Raw genomic sequence first — 19,825 nt, 5'->3', positions numbered from 1 at the left:
TTATTTATTATTTAGTTTATAGGTTATAAGTTTAGATGTTACCTGGACTGTCACACTAGAATCAACGGGTTTACATGTCAAGACATCTGATATGCGTGATATGTGATGAATATAGTTCTTCACAACATTGCTACAGGCACCTGTTTGATACACGCGCCCCAAATAATTAAACAACAATACTGACATTGCCGGCTTTGCGAAACAAAGACGAATCGATAGTAAACAGATGACAGGTTGCAAACATACACCACGTGTGTCGCGTGAGGTCACTGGAAACTACAAACGTGGGATGTGTTTGGGTAGTGAGATGTGAATAGCGACGAAATGCTGGACCGCGTAGTTTCAAAATTATCACATCGAAACACACCGTCGCACTAACGAAAAGAAAGTGACGATTATATTTCGAAAGACTTATGAGTTGCCTGACAAGAAATATTAAGAATTGGGATTAGTAAAATGTCTGGCGAAGACGACAATGAAGAATTGGCTTCCTCGGAGCTTGGAACGATTGAATAGTGAGTAAACGTCATTGATAATATCATGTAGTAAGAAATCACATTACTCTGTTGTTAACTATTCTTTCTTGTTTTTGAATAGCTGGGACAAAACGTATTCAACAGAGATTCAGAATTTTGAAGACCATGGTGACATAGGAGAAGTCTGGTTCGGAGAAGACAGTGCATTGAGGGTTGTCAGGTAGTAATTAATGTTAAAAAATTCTCGTAGATGAAACCCGTACTTGTGTAAATATGTTACAACAATACTCCGTGAATGAGCAGCAAAATCTTGAGCGTCATATATATTTAAAGTAATCCGAAAGGTAGTGAAGTACAGTTGGTTTTTGTAGGCAAAAGTGCTTTTTAAATCCCCACTGTAGAACAGCAGCAAACATAATTATGATTTTTTTTTTCTCAAGTTCCCGACAAGTTTGGTAAGCTATGGAAGTTAGCAATATTATACGCCATTGGAATTGATCACGTAACCTTTGAACATACAGTGGGTACTAGCTAATCTGAAAGTAATATGCTTTAGGTACTGTCACAATCATTGCATTCCTAGGAAGAAGGAAGGAAGCTTAGAGTTTTAACAACTCATTGCTGGCGAAATCAGTAGAGACAGAAAATGAGCTTGAATTGTAAATAAAATAAGAGGAAAAGAAAACACTTGCTGCCAGTTAACAATAATGGGAGGGTCACAGGCCAACAGTTTCATGCAGTTAAAGTTAGGATAATAGTTGCAGATTATAAGTATTATGAAAGCAAGTTCGAGTCTTGGTCAGTTTATAGAAAACATCAAACATGAACTAATGATTTGAATGAGGGTGATCATGTAGACCCTGCTTATGGATGATGTAGCATGTAACAGCCTGTCCAGGAATGTGAGAGGTTTATCATCAGGAATGACCTGGACACTCCAGGAACAGCAACAGTTCATGCTGAAGTTGACCCTGCTGCTGCTGTTGGAAAGAGTCAAGACAGGTTAGCAGGTTTTTTAGTGGAGAGAGTAAGGGTGGGCCACAATCATAAATGACTTAATTACTGGAGTAAGAAGTAAGAACACCATTAATGGCACTCCTTCCAAATGTGAGTTAAAGATATATAACAGGTATTTGAAACAAAGCTTGCTGCCTGTAAAGAGAATGTTCTCATTCATTCATCATGTTCCATGGTCCCAACATGTTGGGGAAACTACAGTGATGTTAAATTGAGTAATGTTGTATATTAAAATGTAGCACCAAGAGGTAGTTACAAACTGCATTACTAATTAGGCCTAACTACTGTTAAGTCGCTATAAGTAAGTTAAGCTTAGGACTGCTCAAGCTAAGTTTAACAAAACATAGGCTAACAAAGGAGTTGCCTCATATAAGAATCCAGATATCATTGTTGGCCTTCTTTGTACTTTGTTTCTGTTTAATATCTTGTCTATTTTCTGTGTTGTGTAACTCGTGTCACTCATTTTTTGTTCTTGGTAATTATTTGAACAGGTGGTTATGTGATAATCCAGCAGTGAAAAGAGATGACAGGATTTTGGATGTTGGCTGTGGCAATGGAATGTTGCTCATAGAGTTGGTATGTTTTAAATATATTTTTTTAAAAAAACTTTGTCAGTAAAATTGCATTAAACCAGCACGAAGAAGGGTGCATGACAAACTTATTGCAGTAAAGTCACAATTTTAACAAGTAAAAAAGGAAGGAAAATGCTGTAACAGTTCACTTGCTACATATGTCTGTTACATATTTCCACTGATAAGTTATTCAGGACAAGATATGTTCACAATTCCCAAAATTACTTATAAGGCCACAGACTGCCTGTTGGCTTCTCTCTCAGGTTCTTCGGCCGGCATTTGTTTGATGATTTTGGCATTGTGGCAAGTGGCCGGCATTGTCAAAGCTTCACATTCCCATGCTGGTGGTGGGCTGAAGTCGATCTCATGGGCACATATTATGTATATCTGGAGTGTCAATGCCTGAGGACTTTTCTGTGCTTGTTTCCAATGCCATTTTCCCCTGCTACGTGCAACAGTCATTCACTGCAGCGTGGGAATCCAGAACTCGTTCACCTTGAGGTTATCTTCTATCTTGTCTAAGCTGTTGTCATGTTTGCTATAGCTTCTATGAACAAGTGGGTGTGATAGCTCTTCTCTACAGCAAGAACCTCCATGTCAGCAAATTTTATACTATGTGGTCGGTCCCGCACAGTGTGTGCTCTGCCAAGGCTGATTTCTCCGATCACCCCAACCTGCATTGCCACTTATGTTTGGTGGGCCTGGTGTTGATTGATCTGCCTGTCATTCTAACATAGACTTTTTTGCATGTACATAGTATGCGGTATATTCCCAACATTGCAAGTGAGCTTCTTTTCTCTCCTTTGCTGGTCTGAGACTCTCTTTGATCTTCTTTGCTCATTTATAAATAGTCTTTATGCCATTTTTGGATAATATATAGCCGATTCTGTCCATCACTTTGGGAATGTATATCGGAATGGCCATACCCAACATTTCTTTGTCTATTGTGTCACTTCACTAAGTGTTTGGTTCTGTGGACTTCTTATGTAACTGGTAGAGTACCCATTGCTCCTCAGAATATTTTCCGAGCAAGATGAATATGTGAGATGCAGCACCGCAGTTGCAGAATCCAACACATGGAAAGTGTATAGAGGAGCAATGGGTACTCCACCAGTTACATAAGAAGTGTCACAGAACCAAACACTCAGTGAAGTGACACATTGGAAAAAGAAATGTTGGATATGGTCATTCTGATCCACATTACCAGAGTGAAGGACAGAATCGGCCGCTTGTTATGAAAATATGGCATAAAGACTATTTATAAACGACAAAAGAAGATCAAAGAGTGCCTCAGATCAGCAAAGAAGAGAAAAGGGACCCATTTACAATGTTGAAAATATACTGCATACCAAGTACATGCAGAAACGTCTATGTTGGAATGACAAGCAGATCAACCAACATCAGGATCACCAAACATAAGCAGCAGTGCAGGGTGGGGTAGTTGGAGAAATCAGCCGTGGTGGAGCATGCATTGAGAGAGACCTACCACATAGTATAAAATTCACCACCATGGAAGTTCTTGCTGTAGGGAAGAGCTAGTTGTGCAGAGAAGCTATAGAAATACACAAACATGACAATAGCTTCAGCAAGAAAGAAGAAAGCCCCGAGGTGAACATATCCTGGATTCCCATGCTGCAGCGATGACAGTTGAAAGTACTAAGGGGAGAACTACAGCGGGAATGAACACGAAAAGAGCTCTTGGACACTGATATGTCAGGTATATATAACCTGCAGCCGTGTGGTCGATTCCAGCCCACCACCACCAGCAGTGGAAAGTGAAGCTTTGGCAACTACAGCGACTCACGCTGGCAAAACATCAGAAAAATCATCAAACAAATGTTGGTCGAAGAACCCAAGATAGAAGCCAACAGGCAGTTTGTCAACAACTGGCCATGAAAACCTTTGCAGGTAATCAGTCCTGTCCATCCAACACATCTAATACTGTGAACTACCAATATGATGCTTGCTTTTTCATTTGCAAATGGGACATCTTATCCATCTCTGTCAATATTGATTCATCTACAGTGCAGATAGCAGTAGCAATGTGGCTCAAAAAGCAACAGCAATAAGCAGCAAGGACTGAAAACTTTACAAAGGGCTGTTTGTGAGTCAAGTTGGAGGCAGCCAATGGGTGGACAGTATGTGGTAGCCATTGTGCAGCTGTTAATTGTATACCTCCTCATGTCACTGACGTATGAATTAATCATATGTTTTGCAGTTAAATTTTTACTCTGAGGTGACAAAAAGTCATAGGATATCTCCTAATATTGTGTTTGACCTTTGTTTGCCCATTGTAGTGAAGCAGCTCAACATGGCATGGGGTCAACAAGTCGTTGAAAGTCCCCTGCAGTGATATTGAGCCATGCTGCCTCTATAGCCTTCCATAATTGTGAAAGTGTTGCTGGTCCAGTATTTTGTGCAAGAACTGACCTCTCGCTTATGTCCCATATCGGGCAATATGGGTGGCCAAATATTTCATTCAAACTGTCTCGAATGTTCTTCAAACCAATCATGAACAACTATGGCTCAATGTCATGGCACATTGTCATCCATGAAAACTACATCGTCGTTTGGGAACATGAAGTCTGTGAATGGCTGAAAATGATTTCCAAAGATTCCAAGTAGCCGAACATAACCAGTTCCAGTCAATGATTGGTTCATTTGAACTTGAAGACCCAGTCCATTCCATGCAGACACAGCCCACACCATTATGAAGCCACCACAAGCTAGCACAGTGCCTTGTTGACAACTTGGGTCCATGGCTTCATGGGGTGTGTGCAACATTCGAACTGGGAACCCTATTATAAGCTCTTACTAACTGAAACCAGGCCTCATCTGACCAGGCCACAGTTTTCCAGTTGTCTGGGTCCAACCAATATGGTCACAAGCCCAGGAGAGGTGCCACAGGGGGCGTTGTGCTGTTGGCAAAGGCACTCACATCAGTTGTCTACTGCCACAGTCCATTAATGTCAAATTTTGTGCCGGCTGGTGTGGCCATGCGATTCTAGGCGCTTCAGTCTGGAACCGCGTGACCGCTACGGTCGCAGGTTAGAATCCTGCGTTCAAATCCTGCCTCGGGCATGGATGTGTGTGATGTCCTTAGGTTAGTTAGGTATAATTAGATCTAAGTTCTAGGCGACAGATGACCTCAGAAGTTAAGTCGCATAGTGCTCAGAGCCATTCGAACCATTCAAATTTTCTGAAAAATGTTGAAAAGGACACTCTTTCTTTGCTGTGCTTTTAATCAGCAATTTTTAAAAACTTTATGACTTTGTGAAGGGAAACAGTACAGATCATGCGTTGCAACACTTCAGTCATAGTATTAAGTATAAAGAATAATGAAAATCATTTGGCATTGCAATTAGTATCTGTTACTTTCACTTAAATACAGTTCCATTGGGGGGGGGGGGGGGGGGGGGTCAGATTTGATGAACTTCAAAGTCCTTGGGTAGTATATAAAGAGTTGAGTCTCAACTTAATTTTTTCTGAAGTGTACACATTGCTGGTAGCCATCACTTACACACACCTTTCACTTTCACCACTACAGTGAATTGGTAAATAAAAGCTATGTGTATTGTTACTCAAATAGTTGTAGTTGATCTGTAGATCAGAGCTGTAAACAGGTGAGAGCTGAAAACAGTTGTCAATCATTTTTCTTGATGTATTTCACAGTTAAATGTCTCTTTAGGGTAAAGAATTACAAGAGGCAGTGTTGGTGCACAAATGTGCTAAAATATCCTTATTCCGTTATTGTAAACTCCGCTGAAACAAAAGAAAAGATGCAAGCAGTAATGAGGTATGCATTAATACCGTTTTACATAGATACTGGTATATAATTGTTTCATAAACAAATCCAAATACAAAGAAGAAAATTGTATGTTTAAAACTCTTCCGTCTCGGATATAAATTTATTTGCTGTGACATCTTAATCCAAAAACAGAATGAGTTCTCTTAAAGGTGACAGATAAGATTTTTTCACAGCAGTTATTGTCAAATTTATACAATCATGCACTGTGACTTTATAATGATCTGACATCCATTGCTCTGATAACGTTGGAGAGGGGAACCCAAACAGCATCTTTACTACTCAGCCATGAAAGGAATTGTGATTCAGCAAGAGACATGCAGTTAATCTCAGCTTCTTGAAATTCACATGATACCTTGGAAAAATGCCCAATACATCACTTTTTGTTGTATTTGAAAGCCACATACTGTTCGACATGCAGTTGTTCCCACAAAGCACTTTCATTAGCTTCTATAGCAACAATGCTCTCATTTGCATCTTTTGAGTCTCTTCACTAGAGCATTGACTAGAAATGCATGGTGTGATGGTATTTGTGGAACTGTGCCCATTGTACTGTAACTGTGTTCCAAGAAACCTACATACAGTTCAGTCTCTTGCAAAGAAACAAGATTAACTAAAATAAGTATTTCATGCAAGTAAACCTTCATGTTATTTACCAAGACAGAAATGTAATCTTTCCTTCCTTGCACAGACTTGAAAAATCAACATATTGATAAAACCTCACTACATCTTGTTTCACAATTTCAGGTGACTTCTTTTAACCATTCCCGTGTTCTGGAGAGATCGTTACACTACTACTGCCTTTAGATTTTCTTGTTACATGTACCATGAGCTCTGAGAGATCAGCAGTAGATCATACTCTGACAGTGATCCATGAAGGTGGAACCAGTGATAAAACCTGAATCTGTTCACTGCGAGTTGAACTCTACATTTCTGAGTGAGGAGTTCCATTACATCAGAAAAATGGTTGCACTGTTGATGTGGGCACTCTACAGAATTGACATGGGCACTCCACTGAATACAAGGCGTTAATACGTTCTTTGTTTCTTTGCAGGAGATCAAATTGTATAAAAGATTTGTGGATCACATGAGCAGTACAGTGAGGCCAGTTCCTGGAACACGATCACACCATGTGTTTCTAGTCATTGCTGCTAACACCATTCTAATGGAGAGACTCAAATGATACAAATGGGAACAGCACTGTTGCTATGGAAGCTCATGAAAATGCTTTGTGGGAACAACTACAAGTCAGGGAGTATGTGGCTTTCAAATGCAATGAAAACTGGTACATGGTTCCCAGTTATCATACAAATTTATAGAAGTTGAGAATAACTGCATGTCTCCGGATGAATCATAATTCCTTCTCCGGCCCAGTAGGAAAGATGCTGTTTAGGCCCCCTTCTCCAATGTTATATTAATGTGAATGTGACATCATTACAAAGACACTGTGCACTTTTATATAAACCTGACAATAACTGCTATGAAAAAATTATATCTGTCACCTTTAAGTGAACTCATTTTGTTTTTGGATGAAGATGTCAAGGAAAATAGTCATATGCAAGGTGGAAGAGTTTTAAAAATACGATTTCCAGCTTTTCATTTAAATTGTGTATGAAACTGTTCTTTGCAGAATTTTTATGTCTGTATATACCACTATATATGTAAAAAGTTATTAATGTGTCTCATTGCTGCTTGCATATTTTCTTTTGTTTTCACGGGGTCCCAGGTTTGATTCCCGGCTGGATTGGGGATTTCTCTGCCCAGGGACTGGGTGTTTGTGTTGTCCTCGTCATTTCATCATCATCACCATCATCATCGTTAGTGACAGTGGCTAGATTGGATTGTGTAAAAATTGAGACTTTGTACAGGCGCTGATGACTGTGTAGTTGACCGCCCCACAAACCAATCATCATCATCATTATCATTCCTCTTTGTCATTGTCAGATAATCAGTCTGTCACTATCACTGGCTCTCACCTACTCCCACTTACTCTTTCTCTTTATTCCTTCCCCATGGCACTGCCTTCTTCACTCTTTTGCAAGCACTTTTCTGCCACTATCAGCTGTGGTCCACTGCAACTGTGTCCTTCTCTTTCTCTCATGCTGCCGTTGTCTCCTTTGCTATTTCTATAACACGACCACTGTCTACTACCATCCAGTATTTATTAGTTTTCCATCAGTTTACCACTACCACTGTCTTCTTCTCTGTCAGCATAAAAAAGCACGAATATGTTCACATGTCAAAAATTTTGGGAAAACTTTAAAAGATACGGAGGAAGGTAGAATGAGACAGCTCGTGCCCCACTTTTCAGTCAGAATCTTCTAAATAAACAGGAACACATTTGCATTTCTTGTGGCCCAATAGAAGCATTCTTCCATTTGTTCCCTTTTTTTCCTCGCTGCAGGAGAGCGCGTAACTCGTATGAAAAGAAATGTATTAGTGAGTATCATTTAGATAGTTTACTTACACGAAATTGAAATAACGCAGAAGTAATTTTACACCTCAGACCAGATTTTACTTGCAAAATCGTCTTTCATGTGCTTCAGTACTACGACCTGGGGTTCCCAGATTATAACGGAGACACAGTACAGCTTATTTCTCCATGCTGCATCACATTATAAATTAGGCTACATTTTTGCCTCACATCAAATTTTATGTGCATATTTTACATGTACAAGTGGGGTAATTTTGAACCTCTGTACCTTGGAAACATAAAGATATCAAGAAAAATTTCAACGTTGTGTGAGATCAAGATATTATGAATATATCAAAAAAAATTCCAGTCACTTGCTGTACATAGCCATCTTGGAATCCTCAGCTGAGTTTTGGTCTGCTGGTTAAAAAAAAAAATCCTTTTGTGGGGTTTTCTGAGCAACTGCCCATGAATTAATGATGCCTCTGTAAGTACCATCAAGCCCACCGTAGACCACATAAAATACAAAAAGAACCAACCAATATGCTCTATTTGCTTAAGCCGGGGGAAGTAGGCCTATGTAATATTCATACTTTTGATCCTGTACTGTAGGATGGTGACATTAAGATGATCCTTCTCTTGGGTATACAAATGGTTCCCAGATCAAGGGCTACCAATAACACTTGACCCTGCCTTTTTATTGCAAGTGGAACCTGAGGTATGAGCACCGGAAAATCCCTTTTTCTTGCACAGTGTTTCCGTCCACATTAGGCGTGAATGCTGTGTAAGAATTTAATGATTCTTAGAGAGACCTATGCGGGGGGGGGGGGGGGGGGGGCAATTGTGTGTTTCACACAAATTCCTTATTGCTCAGTTCCAATGAATAAAACTTAGTGGTGTACTTCCAGCTGTACAGTATTTCAGTGCTTGGTCTAGTCATCTCTTTCATGTGCTGAGAGTTGTGCTGTTTTGTGTACTCACTGCCTGGACTCCAACCAGAAATGAAATATGATGAGACAGAAGTTTCTGGGGCAGCATGATTAGGGAGCCTGTCGAAATAAAAACGTTAGAAAACCAAATAAACAGGGATGGTGGTTTCAGCCTGAACATGGTGTGAGGTCTGTCACTGGCCATCACATTCTTCTCAGCTGAGAATCACTGAGAGAATGTACTTTTTATGGAATATCACTGAAGATCCTGAAAACAATACAGCAGCAAACGGTGTAGTGGGCATCAGGAGTTGACTCACAATCATCTGTCAACCAGTAAAGCCCTACCCCCAGTTCTTTAAAGAATAAAACTGCCGTGTATGTAACAGCTTCAAACAATTGATTACTTTACAAATGAATGAACATGTTAAATATTCGAAGTCAAGGACTTAAGATGCAAAAATTTAGGAAAAGGTTTGCAGTTGTGTTTAAAGTTCATCAGAAAATGTTAAGTGCTCTCATTATCAAATACAGAATGAATACAGTGCAGGTAATTTGCACCCATTTTAAGGAAAGACTAGTTCTTCACACTTTTCAATGTTTAAGACATAATATCTCCTGAGCTATATGTCATATAATCATATAATTTTGCAGGTAGCCTATATTCAGTGGTATATGTTCATACCATCTGCAAAATCTACTGCAAATAGAGTTAGTAGTAAAGAAGTAATAAATTAAAACCTCATGCCTTACGCTGAAGTTTTCTGCGTGAACAGAAAAAATGTAGGAATCGGTAAACTTTTTTCACATTTGCAGGGGAGTCTGAGTAAAAGTTTTGTGAAGGTTTTAAAATTATGCATAAATTTTGTTGGGAACTGCTAAGTGCTCCCATTCTCAGATACTGGATGAATACAGTCAGGGTAATTTGCACACTGTGAGCTATGCCACCTGAAGACATAAACACAGTTACTAACAGTAATACCTGTCTTACTGTGTTAAATCTTTAACATAAGATGATATCTCTTAATGGATAAATTATGACAGAATGTTGAATTTTTAAATTTGGTCAGTCATCATATGAAATACTGAAAATCAATTTTTCCTTGTCCCTGGAATCAATTAGATAGCCAACCTGCAACTGGGGCTGCTACCGTGAAGCATGAACTAGGTTAGCTGTTTAGTAATATAGATAGTGGTATGAAATCAACAACAGTTCGCATTCTGGTTGCATTCTAGGCAGTGGGTACACACGACAGCACAATTCGCAGCACCTGAAGATGATGACTGGGTTGGTCATCAAAATATTGTGCATAAGATGAAAACAACTCGGTTGCTGAGAAACTGAGAGAGATCACATCAATGAATACTTTATTTATCTTAGGTTCCATCCCTCCCTCCCCCTCAGCCCCTCAAAAAAATGTTGTGCTTGTAGTATGGAGTCACGCTCCACAACCATAAAGCTTGCCCCTTTTAGTAATTTTAATAATCCAAATTTGTACAAAATTGGAAAGTAGAAAGTGCTTATAATAAAGCGTGTTGTGTGGATGTTTATCAGTATGAATTAGACATATGTACCAGAATTTGCAGCAATGCTAGTTGACATTCAGGCATGCATTTCTACAGCCTTTGCACAGTTTTATCAAGAAACGATACAAAGACTTTAAGATAAGTTTGATTGCTTGCTTGACGTGCTTCATGAAGTGAACAAAGTGATCATTTTGTGCATACTGGAAGAACAACTTGTGGGTCTCTCTTGTACTTCAAATACCAGTTTCCTTGGAACGTATTATCTTGTACAGTAACAATTATTTTTTAAGAAATAAAGTACATGATTTAGACTTGGCCTGTATAGAGCATTCATTACGTAAACTAATTTCCTCACTCCGACTCCCATTGCAAACTGGTAATAGTAATCACTAGTGACCAGATTATATGCATTTACATGTTGCATATTTGGCTCCTTTTCCCAGTTATTGCGCATTTTAACTAAAAACTAGTGACGATGAATATTTTCACTCTTTGTTTATAATATTTTAAAAATTTAGACAGACGGTCTCTAGCTTGATCTAGTTTTGATGTCTTACAGACTGACCGTGACCTAGAACTGCATGCAATCGCTGACTGAGAGGCCACTGTCATCATTACAGAAGAGGAACAGGACCAGGCAGATAGTCAATGCTCCTTCGTCCGCACCCCCCGTTAATCCCCTCCACTGTCATATCATACGCGTCGGCAACGATTAAATTAAACTACGCAAGCTTGTAGTCGCTCATCCATTGTGTCAGTTTAGCTTTCTATTTACTTGTACACATTTGAACATGTTTACGATGTGTAGTGTGTAACATGTCGTGCGCCATGTCTCCTGGAAAAAGAAACAACGTTTCATGGGTAACTGACCATCCTGGAACATTTACACTTGATGGAATTGTTTTATATTGTCAAGTTTGTGAGAAAAAAGTGAGCATGTCAAGACAAGTCTTCATATCGCAGGAATGCAGAAGACAGGACCACGACAACAATTTCTGACAACAGCAAGTTACAGTAACAACGATTTGTCCAAAAGTAACCAAAAAAGTTGGTTTAACATGGATCTATGCGAAGCAGTCATTGCAAGCAATATTTGTCTTCATAAAATTACAAACCCTATCCTCAAAGGGTTCTTGAATAAATATTGTTTAAATCAAAATATACCTACCAGATGAATCAACACTGCGTAAAAATTACATACCGACAATTTACATAAATGTTCTGGAAAAAATACGCAATTAACTCAAGGACAGCATTATCTGGATTTCAGTTGATGAAGCTACAGACACTTGTGGCCATTACATTGTAAATTTAATTGTCAGTGCTTTAATTAGTGCCTTGTTCTTCCTATTTAGCAGCCTGCGAAGAACTTGAAAAAGTAAATCATTCTAAAATTGCCAGATTTGTGAATGAGGGTATCAGAAAAACATTTCCAGAACCTTCTGCAGATACGAGTAAAAGGGTGGTCGTGTTTATTTCAGATTCTGCTCGCTATATGATCAAAGCAGGAAAAGCCCTCCAAGTATTTTATCCCAATTTGACTCATGTGACCTGCTTTGCTCAGTGATTACATCACCTTGCTGAAGAAGAATGCTCCATGTTTGTGAATGTAAATAAACTGATTTCATCCACAAATAAATTGTTTCTAAAGGCTTGTACTCACTTCAAGACCTACAAAGAAAAACTTGTACTTTTACCTCCCGAACCAGTGGTAACTCGTTGGGGTACGTGGGTCGAAGCTGTGTTGTTTTACAATGAACGTTTCAAGGCCATTAGAGGGATAGTAAACAAATTTTATAGTGCAGACCAATCACAAGCACCAGGTTATGCAGCCACCCGCCATCCACTTACTTTGTCACCAATACCAGCAGGCTCCAAACTGAGCTGGCTTGGTACTTATGCTCCAATGGGTCACCTGCTATGTGACTACATGCTCCTTGGTGGGCCATGAGTTCGATCCTGTGCCAGCTTGCTGGCATCAAGGCTTTGTTGCAGGCATACACGGTTTCTGACTGTTTCTCGGGCTGTTGGGCCTTCGTGGCCTGTTCGGGCGAAGTTTTAGTTTTTATTGCTCGGGTGGGCACGAGCCATCATGCTGTGTACCACAGTTTAAACACTATCTATCCCAGGCTGTGGTCACAGATCGGCTGAGCCATGAGGAGCTGCTACAGACATCCCTCATGAGCAGTGCGACACATGCATCTGGCTTCTCCAACCATTTGTATGTCAGCAGCTACGACTTCCTGCATGTGTTGCCTGCCAGGCAGGTGAAATGCTGACATCGACACGCCACACACCGGGACCAACAGCCTTCTCTCCATCTTTGCTTCCAACCTTGTAACTGACATGAATAATGAACTATTATAACCAGGCTTGTTTTAATGACAGTTGCCATACAGTTCCTGTCACCACCATCAACACACCCGCAGCCCATGCCCAGGAAGAGGCGGAGGGGGACTCTCCTCCTTCCTGATTTGCTATCAGCCGATTCACCTGTCACTAGATGTCATGCCTTGACCATTTGATGATGTGATCCGCGTTTTATACTAAAAATGTTTTATAACATTGGACCAGCTTCAATCCTACTGCTTGCACAATAATGTGAATATGCAGGTCAACATGAGAGAGACTGGGAGGAAGTGAGTAGCGCAGTTTCAATCAGGATTGTATTTTACTCCTTTTAATGTCTGACATTATATCCACATTGGTTTGTAATTGGCATAATCCGTATCAGTTCACGCAGGGGGGTTACCTTCATAGCCTCGGATGTTTTTGAATTTAGCATATGTTAAAATTCAGGAGTAAGTAAGAAACACATAGTTTTTTTGTTTTCTCGAAAAAATTCCTGCCCCAAGATACAGGCCTCCAATGATGACACTGCGAACACCATTTTGAATATGCAAATTTCGGAAACATTTTTAAAATGCTGTATCTCTGTAACAGTTGTAGATATTTTATTAGAGATTTTTTTATTTGAAAGATAATTACTTTATGATTACAAACGTATTCTCAGTTTGGACACATCTGTCATTCTTTTACTGTCACCTTTTGAATTTTTTTTATTATTTAAAGAAATTATTCTTTTTTTTCTTAAAAAATGCCAATCCATATTTTTTTTCTTTTCTTTTAATTGATGAGTACCATGTAGTACTATATTCTCTGTAAAGGAAAGCTTCCACTTGTAAGTCCATTCTGAATTATTATTGCCATATTTGCCCAAGTATAAGATGACCCACTCCCCCCATTTTTTTAAGACGCTCATTGAGAAAATTTCTTTTGGACATGTTTTGACTAATCAAAATTAAAATCTGTTTTATTGACATAAAGAACCTACTAAAAAGTTAACATTATACCTATTCTAAGTTTAAAGTCATTTATTGATTGTCTACATTTTGACACTACTAAGAGAAATAAACAAAAAGTAATGGTTTACATTAATTTTCAGGCCGTTTTCTTTTCTACCTCTTTCGCTTTCTGGCCCTGTTGCCCGTGATATCAGTATTTTTTAATCATCATCACTCTTCATTGTCACAAATGTTTGGTTGGTTCTTCCAAATATGTTGAGATTTATGAGGTTGTGGTTATGGTGGGACCTGAGAACACAGCTGTTTTTAGCTGGATACATATCAGATTTTGCTTGTGTACTGACATGAGAATGTTATAATGTCTCTTGCTTCCAAACATTTCGTCTACTCACCACTCTCTCATTGGGTATGCAGAACCATTAGCTGACACACCCCCTTTCGTTCCTGCATTGCAGCAAGAAGCATATAAGTGTGCAAGTCTAGGCTTTCACTGTCCCCTGCATTGAGTATTTGTCCAATTTCAATTCAGGCTACAAATAGATTCTGGCAGACTACAGTTTAAACACGGCAGATGTTCATGAAAAGCCGAAAATTCCTATGGTTGCCAGTACAACCCCCTACCCACAGTCATCTTAGCTCTCAGCCAAGCTGCTCTCCTTCTGTAGTGCTGAGCTTGAGCAACTGTGAAAAACTACAGTATCTTCTAGGGTGGAAGTGATATGTAACAACACTGATTAACACACAAATAAAAGATTGCAAGTACGTTTCAGACCCATTCTCGAACTCTCTCTTGTCCCATGATCTAGTGTTGTCTATTGGTACTGTCTCCACGGTCAGTCTCGCTGCTGTATTTTATTCAATAACAATTCAGTCAGTTTAATATTATGTATTTCCTGTGTTATGCATTTCATTCTGGTTAATTTTTCTTCTTGTTTCCACTGAATATCACCATTATGTTCTAAAGCTGACTAAAAGCTGCTGACAATTACACTTGGTATTCTAATATGGGAACAGTGACCGAATTTCTCATTTGCAATCCACTTAGTAAATAACTACAGTCTCTTATAACAAAATAAAATATTAGTCTGGGTACTGAATCAAGAAATGTTTTTTGAAGGACAACATTTCCATTTCTGAATGTTACCTTTTTTTAAAAAGCGGCATTAATGTTTGCAGACGGTACCCATACATGTATAAGGACATGTATTGCAAACCTGTTCAGATAAAACATAAGTTTGCAAGATGATATAATTTAATGCTATTTTCCCCTATGTTTCACAAAATTGTCGAGTTTTAACCAGAGCAATAGACTGTAGTGGCTAATTCATAGTTTCTTGCGTACCTCTTGCTCTAGTGTCATGCGAATCAATTAATGTGATTGTTCGAATAACGTTGATACTATATCAAATGCTTCAGCTTATTGGGAAATCTCAAGCCGGTTAGAATAGTAGTATTGTTTGCTGAGCCCTGTCATTCTGAATTCTTCTAAATAAATCTGCATGAGAACTCAGTAGCCAAAGCTTCATTTGTTTATTTCTCTCTCTCTCTCTCTCTCTCTCTCTCTCTCTCTCTTTTTTAAAAAATCCCTTATTTTCTGGTATGGCTTTCTGTGCAGATAATTTTCTGCTGCAGTGCTTGTTACTCCTTGAATCACCATAGATTTTTTTCTATTCAGTTTCTCATTGGCCTCATTTCTTTTTCCACTACTGCCCTCTATTTCCCTTTTTGTTGTAAAGCATAGTGTTTTAAAATTCCTTTGCTGTAATCATATCATACTCTCATTTTATGCCTTCTTTACTCTCACATTTCATAACACTTTTTTATTTCTTCTCTTGGTGCTGTTTGTATTCCTTCAAGACACTCTGTAAGTTCTCCCAGACTTAAAGTGAATCTCTTTTGTGCAAGTCTGTTGTGTTCTTGCTTTCCTGATATTCTACTCTCTTTACTTTTCTCCTCATCAGAACTTCAGCAGACACCCCCCTCACACACACACACACACACACACACACACACACACACACACATACATACCACCTTCTCCTCCTTCCACTGAATTCATAACACATCCCCAGCAGTTAATTATTACCACCAAAGATCTGTACTGTTGCTACTGTTAGTGAAATTCATATTGCCTTATTTGCTCCCTGCGAAAGTTTTGCAATTGCCAATGCAAAATTTCAGTATGAACACTTCAACTGATACTCTATACTCTACCAGCGTGTTTCTATGAGCCTTTGTCTTCTTATCTGTGAACTATGCTGCCAGTTATTATGGAATGACATACAGTCAACACGAAATCAGCACCATAGTTTTCTCAGACACAGAACACTTGAAAAAACACTTGAAAAGGATAAGTCTGTGAGTACCCTAGACCATTGATGGCATCTACATCTGGTAAAAATTAAACCAGTAAAACACAGCACAGTCCAGTACACAGTAAAGACACATGGCTACTACCGTTCTACCATAAGCAACGTGTTCGCTCGCTAACATTGGCAGCAGTTGCAAACAAGTCAATATTGGCCAATATCATCTAATTGTTGCTATTTTTTTCTGCTCCTGGCAGCGCCAGCATGGCGAGTTATTATTGTCATGGACAGACTATACGTACACTAGGAGAGGAGTAGCAGCTTGAAAAGTAGCGTAATTTTTCTGATGTTTTATATGTGCGTGTATGTTACCTTTTCATATGTTTTTGTTTGGTAATTGAAATACATAGCAAATATCACATAATGTGAATTATGCAATATTAGACTTCTGTTAATCCCAAGTGCTGTACTACTTTTTTTATGTTGTTGCATACTATAAGAAAGGACCACACACACACACACACACACACACACACACACACACACACACACACACACACACTCTGTTTTATTAATTTGTAAATGAAAGTACTTTCCTGTCTCCTGCAAATATTCTAGTTTTGAAGATCTGTTCATTTGCTGTGATTGTTAAATAAGTATTAACTCTAAGTAGCCTATATAAACTCTAAGTAGCGTATATGAGTTCTTGTTTCTGCAGCCCATGGTCTAGTGGTTTGTGTTGCTGCCTCCAGGTCATGGGATCCTGGGTTCAATTCCTGGCCAAGTCAGATATTTTTTGCTCAGGGACTAGCTTTTTGTGTTGTCATAATCATTTTATCTCATCTTCAGTGACTCGCATCTCACCAAAGTGGCGTCAAATAGAAAGACTGGTATCAGGAGGCCGAACAACCCCAGACAGTGAATCTCCTGGCCAATAATACCATATAATAATTTCATTTCATCAGTTCTTGTGTAAAATATGTATTCTATATTTTGTTCTTCCGGTATATTTCACATCTGTAAGGATTGCATTGCCATGAATCTGTGGAATGAACGGAGTATGTTATCTAAACTGAACATTATTTTTTCAGGCTCGTGAAAAGTTCTGTGATCTGACAGGCATTGATTACTCCCAGAATGCCATTGAACTAGCCAATGCTGTTGCAAGAAAGCAGAATATTGATATTAAATACTATGTCTGTGACATGTTGGCAAATTACGACGAGCTAATTGAGGGTGGCACATTGCTGAAAGAGTATGACATTGTTTTAGACAAAGGTACATATGATGCAGTTAGTCTACATCCTGTAGATGCTAAGAAAAAGAGAGAAAAATATATTGAAAACATCCACAGGATACTGTCTCAAACTGGAATGTTTGTTATAACATCCTGTAATTGGACACAAGATGAACTAATTTCTCATTTCAAAGCAAGTAAGTAGCTTCATGAAGATATGCATTCTTCGATTCTGTGGAGAGTGGTGAATGCTAAAATTTCATGAGTTGATAATCTTATTTTCAGAATTTGAACTCCTTGATATCATCCCAACACCAAAATTTCAATTTGGTGGGAAAACTGGCAGCCTGATCACATCTCTCGTTCTTCGGAAATGCTAAATATTGTGCCTGTAAAAATGTTTGCAGTGAATTTGATGCTTTTTTTATGTTTCTATTAAAATATTACAAAGACAAGTAAGAATATAAAGCAATTTCATGCATATGTAATGGATGTTATAAAAATTCTTTGTGCAATTATTTCTTCTTAGTAACTTTATTTTTAAACATTTGCTTGACAATAAGATGTTCCTTAGTTGATTTGCTGTTTATTTTAAGTGTATGTTTACTTATTGCTGTAACGTTACATGTGTTTCATGTATTTGTTGTATCACACAATTTAGTGAACAAAATATTGTTATTCATTGTAAATGCAAGTTATCATTGAGTGGACAGCAAGGTGAGGTAGTCAGTACAGAACTTGTACTTTTTAAGCAGAAATTTTTCTGAACACAATTATCTCCCTTTTGTAGGCAATTCACTCTGATAATGGAATACATCTTTCAGAATTTGAGTCCTGGTCTGGCACACAATGTTCATCACAGCATGTACCCAATTAAATGATAAAAATATGTAATCCCATAAGATTTTCTTTCTTTAACTGAATGTGAAAGGCAAAAATGAAATGCTTCATAATTTTCTCTAACTGAAAGCAAAAAGTGTATGTAGTTATGCTCTTACTCACCTATTTATATCTTAATACATGCCTTTTCCCATCCAGTCTTGCCCTGTACTCTCCCTCCCCCTCCCCCTCCCATCCCATCCCACCTCTCTCTCTCTCTCTCTCTCTCTCTCTCTCACACACACACACACACACACACACACACACACACACACCTTTTCTTATTGCAACTGTGAAGAAAAGGAATATTTAACTCCATACTTTTAGACATTCATCTTGTTTCTTTTTAGCTTGATCATGTTGTTGCCAGTCTTGGACTAATTTTTGTACACTCTAGGGCATAGCGAATGCATTAAAGTGTCGGAAATATATGCACCTCCATACACATTAGTGTGTGTCTGCAAAAGAGTTTTCGTAGTTCACTGCAATAATTTTTGTTATTTAGTTCCTCTTTATTTGGACAATTTAATATATGCAGTCTCAAAGTGAATAGTAGACTTCTAGGAGATCCCTGATACAACATATTTAACACAGTTTATACAGTCGCTGCTAAAAATATTGTGATTACAAAATCAAACTCTCCTGTTTGCAAGTAGTTTTATAGGCAAATTATTTTGCTAGTTTGTACACATTTAGAGTGAAACTTAATCCAGTTGAATGGAAGTAGATAAACTTTGTAGTGAATATGTGACATTTGTTCTGTTATCAATCTCAGGAGACATGTTATTGCCTTGCAATAATTAACTCAGGTATTTACTGTAGAAAACTCTTGTTGTCAGATTGTTGCAGTGTTGTGAATATACTATTTATTTCTGCAGTTTTGCCTGTAGCTTATTCTGCACCATAAAGTGTCTTACATAAATGCAGACTGAAAAAGGCTGCACATTATTTATATAAAATGGCTGTTAACTTATTACCACATGAGCCTTTTTACAGTATTCTACTTTTTTTATTATATGTAGATTTCACTAAAACTATTTTGTACATGTTTGTGACTATCTGTAATGTTCTTTTTCATAAATCACAAATAAAATGCACCAACAAAGCAAAGCATTGTGATCATTCTGAGAAACATGTTGTTTACCATTGTTTGAGGATTTTTGGTGTACTTAAATAATTTGTAACTTAAAGGAAACCTCCCAGGGGGGCTCTTACTTAGATACGTACATGGTGAACATGGGGCCCCAAAGCATTGCAATACTATTTCCTTTCCTGTGTTACAATTTTACATTCTGTATCTTTCCGCAGACTTATTTGTTAGAACAGATTCCTGACTGACAGCCTAGCTCCTTCACA

General features: G+C 38.4%; 2 protein-coding genes across 2 annotated transcripts in view; one reads left to right on the top strand and one right to left on the bottom strand.

Moving 5' to 3' along the window:
* Nucleotides 1-227, bottom strand: part of LOC126480977 (probable asparagine--tRNA ligase, mitochondrial) — a 74,050-nt gene extending 73,823 nt beyond the window's left edge. The window contains exon 1 of the mRNA XM_050104414.1: nt 43-227. Coding sequence (XP_049960371.1) covers nt 43-186 — 144 coding nt within the window. The 5' untranslated portion in view covers nt 187-227. The remainder of the gene's footprint in view (nt 1-42) is intronic.
* On the top strand, nt 212-19,558 carry LOC126480978 (EEF1A lysine methyltransferase 2). The gene is made up of 5 exons (XM_050104415.1): nt 212-515; nt 598-696; nt 1,985-2,069; nt 17,445-17,787; nt 17,876-19,558. The coding sequence occupies exons 1-5, from the start codon at nt 457-459 to the stop codon at nt 17,968-17,970; spliced, it is 681 nt and encodes a 226-aa protein (XP_049960372.1). The 5' UTR covers nt 212-456; the 3' UTR covers nt 17,971-19,558.
* The last annotated feature ends 267 nt before the right edge of the window (nt 19,559-19,825 follow it).

The sequence above is a fragment of the Schistocerca serialis genome, chromosome 5 (assembly GCF_023864345.2).
Source record: "Schistocerca serialis cubense isolate TAMUIC-IGC-003099 chromosome 5, iqSchSeri2.2, whole genome shotgun sequence".
Lineage (NCBI taxonomy): Eukaryota > Metazoa > Arthropoda > Insecta > Orthoptera > Acrididae > Schistocerca > Schistocerca serialis.
The sequence above is the reverse complement of the archived record's forward strand: the minus strand, read 5'-3'. Positions and strand labels throughout refer to the sequence as shown.